Here is a 13,180-nt window from a genome sequence, read left to right as displayed (position 1 = left end):
GAGAGGACGTTCCTTATCAACACAGAGGGAAAAATTTCTATTTCTGCTACTTTCTGATTCCTGAAAAGAGAGGTTGCCTTTGGCCCATTCTGGATTTAAGAAAGCCAAACCATTTTATCAAAAAGACAGTCAACTTGACATCTATTACCAATCTCTAAGAGAGGGATATGCTGCCCTTGACCTGCAGGATGCGTATTTTCACATGGCAATATATCTTGGCCACAGGAATTATCTTTGATTCATGGAAAACATGCACTGCCCATATACTGTGCTGCCTGCCAGCCTATCCTTGGCCTAAGGGTATTTATCAAGTGTATGATGGTAGCAGCGGCTCACCTGCACCATTTAGGAGTTAAAATATTTCCCTACCTGGACAGTAGGCTTGGTCAGGATCTCATAATCAGAAAAGCATTCTTGTCATCAAACATCTGTTCTTTTGTCTAGCTCGAAAACTGAATGTAGAGGAATCAACGTTACAAGCAGTGCAGCAAGTACATTTCATAGGGGCAGATCTTGATTCCACAATTCCCATTGCTTAACCTCCTGACGAACAAGTTCCAGTCCATGGCCTTTGTCTGAGATCCTCAATTCCAACCTGAGGACCACAGTGAATTCATGTATAGAGTTGTTGGGTCACATGGCCTTGTGCACATAAGTGGATTCAGCATGCCAGACTTTACCTCAAATGTGTGTAGACTTGGCTTCACTCAGCATATCATCCAGAAAACATTTTCTGGATATGCTGCTTTATGTATCTGCCCAAGAGCTTCAGCCCGTTAACACCTCAGAATGTAGGCAGAGGGGTTCCATTCCTTCCACCAGAACCAACTATGACTTTTGTAATAGATGCGTCCACTAGGGATTGAGGGGCCTATTTGGGTCAACTTCAGGCTCAAGCGCTTTGGACATCTAAGGAACTTTCATTCCATATAAATATAATGGAACTTTGAGTTATTCTTTGGGACTGTGAGATGTTCATTACCACCATCAGGTGCTTCAAGATCTTACAACACAGCAGTGATGTTGTTGGTATCTGAACAAGCAGGGAGATGCAAGGTTGTCTCAGCTATGCCAGGAAGCAATCCACTTGTGGAACTTCTGTATAAAGATCAATCTCACTAAATGCCTTTCACTTCTCAGGAGTGAGGAACTCTATATTGCAGATTCCATCAGCAGATACCTCACAGATCATCACAAGTGGTCCATAAAGAGGCCATTCTGCAGCAGAACTTCCATTAGTGGGGTTTTCCAATAATAGACCTCTTTGTAACGAACTTGAACAATAATGGCAGGAGGTTTTGTTCTAGGGCATGTCACAGCCCAGGTTCTATTATTGTCTTTATTTTTCCCCTGTTTGGGACAACTGGTGCCCATGTTTTCTCCAGTCTCTCTGATTCCAAGGATGATAAGGAAACTAGGAGACAAAGAACCTTAATCTTCACAGCACTTGCCTAGTCGAGGCAGTACTAACCCATGGACCTACAGCAACTCTCCATCTGGCCACCTATCTATCTCTGCTTGAGAATTTCTTATCTCAAAACCAAGGCAAGACACTGCACCCTAACCTACAATATCTTCACCTAAGTATTGATGATCTCTGGTTGGTCAATGAGGGGAAAGTCTCTGCTCCTGAGAAGTCCAAGCTGTTCTGGTAAACAGCAGAAAGGATTCCATAAGAACCTTGTATGAAGCAAAATGGAAAAGGTTTTCAGTCTGGGCGGAATCACATCAATTATCTCCTGATAACACAGAGATTAGACACATTTATGCCAGACTATGTTACTGCATCTGAAATCCTCTGGTCTCTCAGCTCTCCGCTGAGCAGCAATTTCTGCAGTATGTGCACAAGTAGACAGGCTTTCAGTCCCTTGGTACCTATATTTTTAAGGGTTCTTATCCATCTATACCCTCCAGAGTCTGAACCAGTACCTTCATGGGACCTGAATTTTAGTATTGTCCCATTTGATGAGACCCCTCTTTGAACCTTTGGCAACAACATCCCTGCTTCTGCTGTCAGTGAAAATGATGGGATGATTGGGAGGGCTCTGACATTTTACCTGCACTGCACTGCACTCCTAGACTGTTTGTTGCCTACGCTGACAGGGTTAAAGGGGAACCTGTCACAGCCCAGCATATTTCACGCTGAATTTCAGATTGTACTGAGCTTTCCTATGATCTGGCAAACGTCTCTCTGCAAAGGAACGGAGCCCACCCCGCGAGGGTTCCTTCCATTTTGTCAGCCTTCTTGAGTAACATTCCTATAGCAGCCGTTTGCAAAGCAGCAATGTGGTCATCTGTACATACCTTCTCCAGATACTGTTACTCAAGGTTCATGAGGACACCAACTTCAGCCAGTTGGTGTTGCGATCTCTCTTCAAGTCATCTGATATCCACCAGCTGCAACGAAACTGCTGGTGAATCACCTACAGTGGAATGTGTGTGCACGATCGCTCCACAGAGGAAAAAATGGTTACTTATCTGTACAGTAACTGTTGTTCTTTGAGATGTGCTGCGAGATTCTTCGACTCTCCCACCTTCCCCGCTACTTTGAGTTTCGCTTACCAACAGTGCAAAGAAAGGGAGAAGGAGATGGCGATCGCACCCCTTTATACCCTTGGTTTGGTGCATGAGGATAGCAGGGGCGCATGTGCTGCCTGCTGGTAGAAGTCTCTGGCTGGAATGTGTTGGGTGCACATCCACCAACTGTGGAATGTACATGTGCACAACTCATCTTGAAGAACAACAGGGAGTGTACAGGTAAGTAACTGGTTTTTGTTATGAAACATTTATATTGCAGTAGCGCCTAATGGCCACAACGAGGTTGGGCCATATTATGCTTGTACTGCACCTAACATATAAAAATGACCACCTACACTAAAGAACTTCCACACATAATGAGTGGATGAGCCAAACAAGTAGGCTGGGACTGCAGGCCTGAAAGACCGGGAAATAAATTGTAATAGGATGTGTGCAAGTTCTTGGTGGTGGTGGGGCTACACTGTGGAGGGCTTTGAAAGTAAGGGGAAGTTTGTATTTCATGCAGTGGAAGAGAGGGAACCGATGGAGAGAGTCTTGAGTTAATTGCTGTCGGTGGAGTAATGAGCCAAGAATGATGATCTTAACAGTATTGTGGAAGGATTTGAGTTGCGGGAGGATGGAGTTTAGAATTGTCAAAGCCAGAGAAGAGGAGATTACAGTAGTCAAAGTGTAAAGTGATCAAGGGCTGAACAAAACTTTTGTCAGTTTGATCAGAGAGAAAAGGTGGATCTTGGAAATATTGTGCAGGAAGAAGTGGCAAGATTTCGACGTGGCCTGGACGAGCTCGGGTCGTTGTGATGTCTGCTGTGACAGAGAAAGAGGAGGGAAGGGAGGTCTTTACGAAAAAAATCAGGAGCTCTGTTTTGGTCGTGCTAAGTTTCAGCTGATGGCAGGACCACCACAAGGAAATGTCAGAAAGACAAACGAACATAGTTGCTTGCAGGGAGGAAGGGAGAGAGATTTGTCAGTTATCAGCAGAAATATTTGTCGACAGTGACTGTAAGAGGGGTGCCTGAGATACCAAAGTTTCCATTCATATTTAAAATAAGGAATAATGAAGGCAACTGTGTAGTATCTGTTGGTTGCCTTTTTAATGTACTGTATTCTGGGAAAAATATTAAGTGGCTTTTAAAATCTTTTTCTCAGTTTTCTTTCTCCCTTAGTCATGATTTTACTAAAACCAAGTGCTTTGTTTTTCCCTCTTGGTTCTGTTTTCAGGACAAGACATTTCAAAGAGAGCATCAAGTTTATCCATGAGTGCCGGCTTAGAGGTGAGGGCTGTCTTGTTCACTGGTACGTATGTCAATTGTTTAAGAATATTCTTAATCTTTTCCCCTCCATTTTATTATCTTTTTTTAAGTCAGTAATAAATTAGAGTTGTCCACCCTTCTCTTTCTTTTTTTAATAACAATACTTTTGCACTTGACATCTGAGGATCCCTCATCAAAATTAAAAACACTTGTTAAGCCTTGCTTCACTGTGGATATTGAGGCACAGAGAGGTTAAGTGGCTGCCAGAGCGCACAATGTGTCAGTGGCAGAGACAGGAGTGAAATCCAGAGCTGCTGACTCCAGTCTCCCACTCGGACCTTGGGACTATCTGTTCCCTGTGTTATATTTTACCAACAGTGTTGCATCGTCTATTTTTCTGATTAATGCTAGTCGCCATTTTCTTCTCTCACATGCAGTTCCTGTAATCCTAATAATTTTATCCATTCCTGTTGCAACTATTTTTGCTGCTTTAGGGCTGCTGGAAGTTTTCCTCTCAACAGAAACTGATATTTTAAGCTTCACTGAAGCATTCAAATATCACAGCTGTTTCGAGCAGATTACTGATTAGAGAGGGAGTCCTGAGACATTAACTGTCTTCAAAGAGTTGGAACAGAGACAAGGAAAGCCCATCGTGGTTTTTCTTACTGTCATTGCTCGTGATCCTTGTGCATTGCTGAAATGTCTAGATATAGGTTCTGAAATGGTAGTTAGTCAGGTCTAGTAGTTTGAGCGCTGGGCTTGGAGGTCAGAACTCCAGCATTCTAATCCTGTTCTGCCATTGGCTCATTGTGTGGCTTTGAACAAGTCGATTAACCTCTCTGCACCTCACTCTCTTCATATTTAAAATGGGTTTATTGACCTACTTCATGAGGGTGTTCTGAGACAGTTTTCTGATATTGTGCTTTATCATTTATATTCTTTGAAAGTGGTAAGTGCTACGTGAGCAAATCTACAGCTGTCACTCAAATGTATTCTCTATCTATAGTAATAACACCACTTTTCATCCAGAGCTGTCAAACCACTTGACAGTGGTAGGTTTGTCATTCTCCCAGTGTCACAGACGGTGAAACTGAGGTGCTGAGAAATAGTCTCATGGCATGTCCATGGCAGTCTCAGAAATAGAACTGAGAACTCTGAGTCCTGTGCTCTAATTGTTCAACTTGGTCTGAAGGTTTAATGAATTTAAACACAAGCTCATTAAAATTAGAGCTCTGTATGTGCTTGAAAAGGCTACCTTCGTATTTCAAGACCCTATTCTGTATGGGGGGGGGGGCTATTTTTATGTCTGGATAACTCATATCTAGTTCAAGAAAAACAACAATACAAAATTGTTCTCACGCTTTCTCATGGAGGCTTTGTATTTGTTTTTTGTATTAAAAAAACTCTCATCTGAACTGAATTTCAGTACAGCTCCTCTCTTCAGGGGCCCACACTGCATGCAGGTTTCAGAGTAGCAGCCGTGTTAGTCTATATCCGCAAAAAGAACAGGAGTACTTGTGACACCTTAGAGACTAACAAATTTATTTGAGCATAAGCTTTCATGGGCTACAGCCCACTTCATCGGATGCATAGAATGGAACATATAGTGAAGAGATATATATACACATACAGAGAACGTGAAAAGGTGGGAGTTGCCCTACCAACTCTAAGAGGCTAATTAATTAAGAGAAAAAACTTTTGTAGTGATTAACAAGATTCACTCTTCTACATTTTAAGGTCCAGTACATAGACAACATAAAGATACCTCAATAGTTCTATAGGAACAGCCACCACAATGTGCTCATTACTTTCAACTCCTATATTTTACTCTGTAAAGTGTTGTATAAATTTATAATGCTCTATGAGATAATAAGCATATTTATTTTAAGACGTCATATTTTGTATCTATTTATTTTGTCTCATTTCTGCTGCAGTCTCGCTGGAGTCTCCAGGAGCGTAACTTTGGTAGTCGCTTACATCATGACAATCACAGATTTTGGCTGGGAAGATGCATTGTCTATTGTACGAGCATCGAGATCCTGTGCCAATCCTAACATGGGCTTCCAGAAGCAGCTGCAGGAGTTTGAAAAACATGATGTTGACCATGTAAGTGATTTTTGTTGACCAATTTGGTTTCTTTAGACATAAAGTTTTGGACTGTATCATAACTTTAGAAGGTTAAAGGTTAGAAGATAAATGGCCCAGAATGCGGCAAGAAAAAATAGCTTTTCAAATTAACAATGTTGTAAACAAAACCTGAGATCTGAAAGTCAGGCTTCTCATCCTGGCTTATGCACCATCACCGGTAACAAATGTTTTGTACAACTGGAACTTAACTAACAATGTGGGGATGATGCATGAGCCAGAATGGAATCCAGCTCCTTCTTCTTGAGCTGGGTTGGTTCTGCAGGGCTAATGGGAGTTCAGAAAAATAGTAATAACCTGTTTTTGTCAATAACATAAACAAATACAGCTTAACACACCCCGGGAACAGATCTGTTGATTAAGGAGGTACTGTTTTTACATAATCGTTTTTCTGACCATAACTCCATTTTACATTGCTCAGCACATTTCTGTCCTCCCTACTTTCTCAACTCACTCTTCTAAAAGAAAGTAAATGAGGTGGGGAGGTTGACTTCATTTTTCTTCCAGGATTTCTTGCAGCAGAGAGCTGAGAAATTATTGTGGCATTTCAGGAATGCAGTTTTCAGCTGTAAATATTTGTTTTTTGAAAATATTTAACTGAGTATTTCCTGGATCATTCAGAACTTATATTAATGGGTGGGTAACTGACATTTTAAGATACAATATAAAGGGACTTTCCAGACTGGTCTCCTTTCTCCCTTATATGAAGGTTTACAGTCATTTCAGATCTAATTGGACTGAGCTAATAACCCTAATTGTTATTGTATATGCAAATAACTTTGAGAAGAGAGTAACGTCTTTTTTTTTCATGTCACAATGGGAGGATGCAGCAGTTTCCTCACTGAAAGGAAGGCACTAGTCTATAAAAAGAAATGCTCACCTGTGGGCATAGGTTGTAGCAAGCTATTGTATCTCTCAATCACAACTTTTGGGACCAGATCCTCAGCAGGCATGAATCAGTGTACTTCTATGGATTTCAGTGGAGCTTTGCCAATTTATACCATCTGAGGATCTGGACCTGAGTTTTTAATTACAGCACCACTTGTCCACGGTAGCTCTGTACAAAGTATATTGGGGTTTCAGGACATTTGATCCATTAGATTTGATCTTCTAGGCTTTTAGGCATTGAAGATCATAACATGTTGTGTGTCATTGATGAATGTCCCTTAGATGGGCATTAAGGGCAGGGATGGTGTTCCTAGCCTCTGTTTGCCAGAAGCTGGAAATGAGCAACAGGGGATGGATCACTTGATGATTACCTGTTCTGTTCATTCCCTCTGGGGCACCTGGCATTGGCCACTGTCGGAAGACAGGATACTGGGCTGGATGGACCTTTGGTCTGACCCAGCAGGGCTGTTCTTATGTTATATTGTTATGTTGAGGTCATATCAAAGATGAGACCTTAATATAAATATATTTTGCTTATTCTGTATATGTTTGATCCTGCAAGAGGCTGAGCACTAGGGTCCTGATCCAATAAAGCACTTAAGCATGTGCTCAACTTTTAAGAGTGTGAGCAATCCCATTAAACCTTTACGCCTGTTTGCATGCTTCTGAGTCTGTGTTTAAGCGCTTTGCTGGGTCAGAGCGCAATTGCCAAGTTCCTTACAGGCTCGATCCCCATATAGTTACTAACTGAATGGATACCTCCATTCTAATATATTTCATGCTCTTCCTAAACTTGCCAAACACTACACAGTTGACTAAGAAAGAGTCATGTGACCTAAAATAGTTTTGCATTCATAGCTAATAAGTGATAGCAGGGCTTGGAGAGGGAAGGTTCTGCCTGCCAGCCTTGCTTTCCGCAGATGATTGACAGTAGTGGAGCTACAAAAGCAAGAAGAAAGAGCGGGAGCCACTTATTTTTTTGAAGCCCTCACCCACCCACCCCCAAACAGCTGAGCAGAGTAGGAGCTATTGTAATTGCTTCTGCATTGAGGCTTCACTGCCAGGTTAGGTAAGTGGGAGAAGAGTCGAGGCAGGTTAAAGAATTTGCACACATTTGTAATGTGCTTATTTGATACAGCAAGAGATTATAGGCCAGGTCATCAGCTGGTTGTAAATTGACTTACCTCCATTAAAGTCTCTGGAGCAATGCTGACTTGTACCTGCTGAGGAACTGGCCTTAGGTAAAATGTTGAATGCTTAAAATGCCTGGTTTAGCCCCCAATTCCACAAAGACTTATGCACATATTTAACTTGACATGTATGAGTAGCCCCATCAACATCAAACTAAGCACATGCATAAATCTTTGCAGGATCAGGGTCTGAGGCTATAGTTGTATCACACATTGTATCTGAGATCGCAATGGAATTTTTTTTTCTTTGGGGCAGATGCATATTTTATAAAATGTTAAACATTTAAAAGTTTTCCTTCGCTTCTCCCTGCTTCCAGCTAAAACATTTTAAAAGCACAGTAATGCACTTCCAGGTATGTAATAAACAGCCTATATACTACACCTCCGAGCATTGGTGTGTTGAAACAAGAACACAAGAACGGTCATACTTGGTCAGACCAATGGTCCATCTAGCCCAGTATCCTGTCTTCCAGTGGTGGCCAATGCCAGGTCCCCCAGAGGGAATGAAGAGAACAGGCAATCATCAAGTGATGCATCCTTGGTCGTCCGCTCCCAGCTTCTGGCAGGTCAGAGGTTTGGGGACACCCAGAAAATGGGATTGTGTACCTGACCATCTTTGCAATAGCCTTTGATGGACCTATCCTTCATGAACTTATCTAATTCTTTTTTAAACCAGTTATACTTTTGGCCTTCAGAGCATCCCCGGCAATCAGTATATTGTGTGTGTAAAGAAGTACTTTCTTATGTTTGCTTTAAACCTGCTGCCTATTAATTTCCTTGGGTGACCCCTTGTTCTTGTGTTATAAAGAGGTAAATAACACTTCCTTATTCACTTTCTCCACACCATTCATAATTTTATAGACCTCTATCATAGGCCCCCTTAATTGTCTCTTTTCCAAGCTGAGCAGTCCATCTTTTTAATTTCTCCTCATATGGAAGCTGTTCCATATCCTGATCATTTTTGTTGCCCTTCTCTGTACTTTTTCCAGTTCTAATCCATCCTTTTTGAGATGAGGTGACCAGAACTGCACCCAGTGTTTAAGATGTGGGTGTTCAATGGATGTATATAGTGGCATTATGATGTTTTGTGTATTATTTTTTATCCCTTTCCTTATGGTTCCTAACATTCTAACTTTTCATCATAGTTTTTTTGACGGCTGCTGCACATTGAGCAGATGTTTTCAGAGAACTATCCACACAAATCCTAAACTTTTCCTTGAGTGGTAACAGCTAGATTAGACCCCATCATTTTGTAGGTATAGTTGTGATTGTTTTCCAATGTGAATTATTTTTTATTTATCAACATTGAATTTCATTTGCCATTTTGTTGCCTAGTCAACCAGTTTAGTGAGATCTCCTGGTAACTCTTCGCAGTCAGCTTTGGACCTAACTATCTTGAGCAATTTTGTATCATCTGCAAACTTTGCCACCTCACTGTTTGCCCCTTTTTTCCAGATCATTTATGAATATGTTGAACAGCACTGATCCGAGTACAGATTCTTGGGGAACTCTATTTGCCTCTCTCCACTGCGAAAACTGACTGCTTATTCCTACCCTTTGTTTCTTATCTTTTAACCAGTTACTGATCATTATAGGACCTTCTTTCTTATCGCATGACTGCTTACAATGTTTAAGAGCCTCTGGTGTGGGATCTTGTCAAAGGTTTTCTGAAAGTCCAAGTACAGTACATTAACTGGCTCATTCTTGTCCGCATGTTTGTTGACAACCTCAAAGAATTCTTAGATTGGTGAGGCATGATTTCCCTTTTCAAAAACCATGTTGACTCTTCCCCAATATGCTGTGTTCATGTTTGTGTCTGATAATTCTATTCTTTGCTATAGTTTCAAGCAATTTGTCTGGTAATGAAATTAGGCTTACTGGCCTCTAATTACCAGAATCATCTCTGGAGCCTTTCTTGAAAATCATTGTTACATTAGCTGTCCTCCAATAATCTGGTACAGAGGCTGATTTAAGCAATAGGTTACATAACCCAGTTAGTAGTTCTGCGACTTCATATCTGAGTTCCTTCAGAACTCTTGGGTGAATACTATCAGTTTCATTTATTCCAAAACCAGCTCTGACACTTCAGTTTGGACAAGGACACTATGAATGTAAATAGTTCCATAATTTACCTTTGTGCCATGTGGCATTGAAATTGGAAAAAATGGTCAATACTCTGCCAGTTCTTCCACCCAAAGTGTGCTTGAATTTGTGGCCAGGCATGTGCTGTTGGGTTACCTGATTCCAAATTTAGAGCCCAAGTCAGCAAAGACTTATGTATGTGTGTAACTTTTTAAGCGTATTGACTTCAATGGGACGATAACTATGCTTGGTCACACGTGTTTAAGTGCTTTGCTGTTTCAAAGCCACAAAGTGCAGTATTTGGGGCACTCTTCTTTAGACAATCAGGGTTAGACTGCAAAAGGTTTAAACAATGTGATTTGGAAATTATTTTGACTCCTTTAATGTTCTTGAAAAGTTGTTGATATTTACTATTAAAGATACTGTGGTGTAAGAGGAGTATTATTTCTGCATCCAGTTTGCGTTAATAATTAGCATACCTACTATGTGTTTAACTTCTCCAGTTCAGGCAGTGGCTGAAGGAAGAATATGGAGAAAATTCTTTGCAGGATGAGCAAGAAGCCAAAATTCTTCTGAGTAAATATAAAGAGCAGGCAATGATGCAACCAGGTCCCGGCGGGAGACAGTGGAATAATAACTTTTCCTCACTGCCTTCCCTGTCATACAACAACTACACAACAGAGACCTAATCACTCCAGACTGGATTCACTTTCTTTTTTCCTTTGACCTGTTTAAAAACAGATGTCACCAGTGTCCCCTCCACTCTCTATGGAAGTCATGTGAGCTGTACCCTTGTGGAATACTTGATGAAAATATTATACCGCACGTGTGTGTGTTTGACACAATTTTACAGTTTTATGTAACACCACTCTCTGTAAGCTTCTCTCTTGAGAGGCACCCCTTATGTCAGGTTGTCACTGCCCTCAGACTCCACCCCCTTTATAATATGTGCCTCTCCAAAACACACTCGTGTGCGCATGATAACATTGTCTCCAAAGAATGAGCTTGCAAAGTGTGTGAGCATTTATGTATTTTTTGCTTGTGCTGCGGGTTGCTGTTTGACCTTAGCTACCTCAAAAATGCTGTTTTTGTCACTGAGGTTGTAAATACAAATTTGAAAATTGCCTCGATTTTACACTTGATGAACGCAAAGTGTAAGTGTCATAAAAAAATTATTTGAGAGGTTTCTGGCTTTCATTTAAATTATTCATAGTTGTCACTAGTTAGAATTAAAAATTAAGTAGGAAGATTCAAGATGTGTGAATTCCATCTATTTTGCCAATTTAAAACCAGTGGTCAAATTTGTCAGAATGCACATGTAAGCAACATTTTAAATCAGAGTAAAAAAACTAGAGGCTATATTCTGCTTCTGGTTATCCTGGAATAGCTCAGTTGACTTAGCTGGAATTATTTTGGATTTACAACAGTGTAACTCCAAACAAGTTAATGAAGTTGTTCCAGATTTACACTGGTGTTACGGTGAGGAGAATTGGATACAATGTCCTTACTTTTAGGGTATGGCTACACTTACAGTTTTGCAGCGCTGGTAGTTACAGCTGTGTTTGTACAGCTGTGTAGGGCCAGCGCTGCAGTGTGGCCACACTGACAGCTACCAGCGCTGCAGTGTGGCCACACTGACAGCTACCAGCGCTGCAGTGTGGCCACACTGACAGCTACCAGCGCTGCAGTGTGGCCACATTTGCAGCACTTGCAGCGCTGTTGGGAGTGGTGCATTGTGGGCAGCTATCCCAGCATTCAAGTGGCTGCAACGTGCTTTTCAAAAGAGGGGGGTGGGGTGGAATGTGACAGGGAGCGTGGAGGAGACAGACAGAATGGATTTTTGGAGTTGACACTGTTCTCAGCTCCCTGCCTTGCAAGTTCTAAGGACTTGTGCCTACCTTCAATCATTTTAAAAGTTCTAACTCCCTTCCCCCACTCCTCTCCCATTCACTAATTGCAAATTATGCACAGCTAAATACCCCTGAGTCCAGATCAGCAACTGCTGAACATGGACTTCCCCCTCCCCCTCTGCCGTGTGAGCGTGCTGTTTCTCTCTTCAAGCAAACAGCTGTGAACATTCCAAAGTAATTCCCCTGCCTGCCTCAGCTCGCTCAGCAAACAGGAGCTGTGTTTGTTTTTTAAATAAGCAGTTTGGCTGAACTCCGAGCTCTCCCTTTCTTCCGGTTTGTTGTGGACAGGAATTCTGGGATACCTCCTTATACCCCGGAGGTCAATAAAAGCGCTGGTGGGTGTCCACACTTGCTGACCAGCGCTGGATCACCAGCGCTGGAATCCCTACACCCGAGCCTCGACCAGGTGTACAGCCAGCGCTGCAACCAGGGAGTTGCAGCGCTGGCCGTGCTTTGCAAGTGTGGCCACATCCTAAGTTGCAGTGCTGTAACCCCCTCACCAGCGCTGCAACTCTCTAGTGTAGCCAAGCCCTTAGTCTATGATTCAGAGCAAACAGAGGTATCGTTTAAAGATTCCAAAACAGAGAAGGATGCTCTCCCAACCTGCAAGGACATTTCAAGAGAATCAAGCTGTTTTCAATATACAGTGCATGCTGAATGTCCCAATCATCCACAGTAAGAGAGATTCAACACATTGTACTTAACCAGCATTTTTTTTATTTCATGTCCTGTGATACGCTAACTTACAAACATTTAACGTGGTATCCTTTGATGCTTGCTGCCAATGTCTTCACACAATGATGAGCCCTGGGATGGACTGGAAATGGACTGTAGGGGTAAAGTAAACCCCAAAATATTTTTGACATCTTATCTATTTTAATGGAATGGAAAGTATGGCTATTAAAAATCCATTAACGCAAAAATTAGGATTTACATTACTACTATAATTCAGCTCCAGTCTGCACCAGAATTCTATGTTGTGGGCCTCATCGCACCACACAGTGCTAGTATATTACATATGGCCAGAACAAATTGTAACTGTATTGGTGGCTGGTGTTGGGATATTGTAGGACTTGGAAAAGTCTTACCTTTTGTTTCCAACCTCATAGCTTGCTGAATCCCATGTGTGCGCGTTACTTAATCTTTGCAGACCACCACCATTAACAGATAACAGTTG

At 41.7% G+C, this 13,180-nt stretch overlaps 1 protein-coding gene across 2 annotated transcripts in view; it reads left to right on the top strand.

The window, feature by feature from the left end:
* The window catches only part of DUSP22 (dual specificity phosphatase 22), a 59,123-nt gene extending 47,522 nt beyond the window's left edge, over positions 1–11,601 (top strand). For both annotated transcript variants that reach the window (XM_050940305.1, XM_050940304.1), the window contains exons 5-7: positions 3,757–3,831; positions 5,723–5,894; positions 10,597–11,601. In XM_050940305.1, the coding sequence (XP_050796262.1) occupies positions 3,757–3,831; positions 5,723–5,894; positions 10,597–10,782 (433 nt within the window). In that variant the 3' untranslated portion in view covers positions 10,783–11,601. The remainder of the gene's footprint in view (positions 1–3,756; positions 3,832–5,722; positions 5,895–10,596) is intronic.
* Positions 11,602–13,180: the final 1,579 nt, after the last annotated feature.

The sequence above is a fragment of the Gopherus flavomarginatus genome, chromosome 2 (genome assembly GCF_025201925.1).
Source record: "Gopherus flavomarginatus isolate rGopFla2 chromosome 2, rGopFla2.mat.asm, whole genome shotgun sequence".
Classification (NCBI taxonomy): domain Eukaryota; kingdom Metazoa; phylum Chordata; order Testudines; family Testudinidae; genus Gopherus; species Gopherus flavomarginatus.
This window is presented reverse-complemented; position numbering and strand designations above follow the sequence as displayed.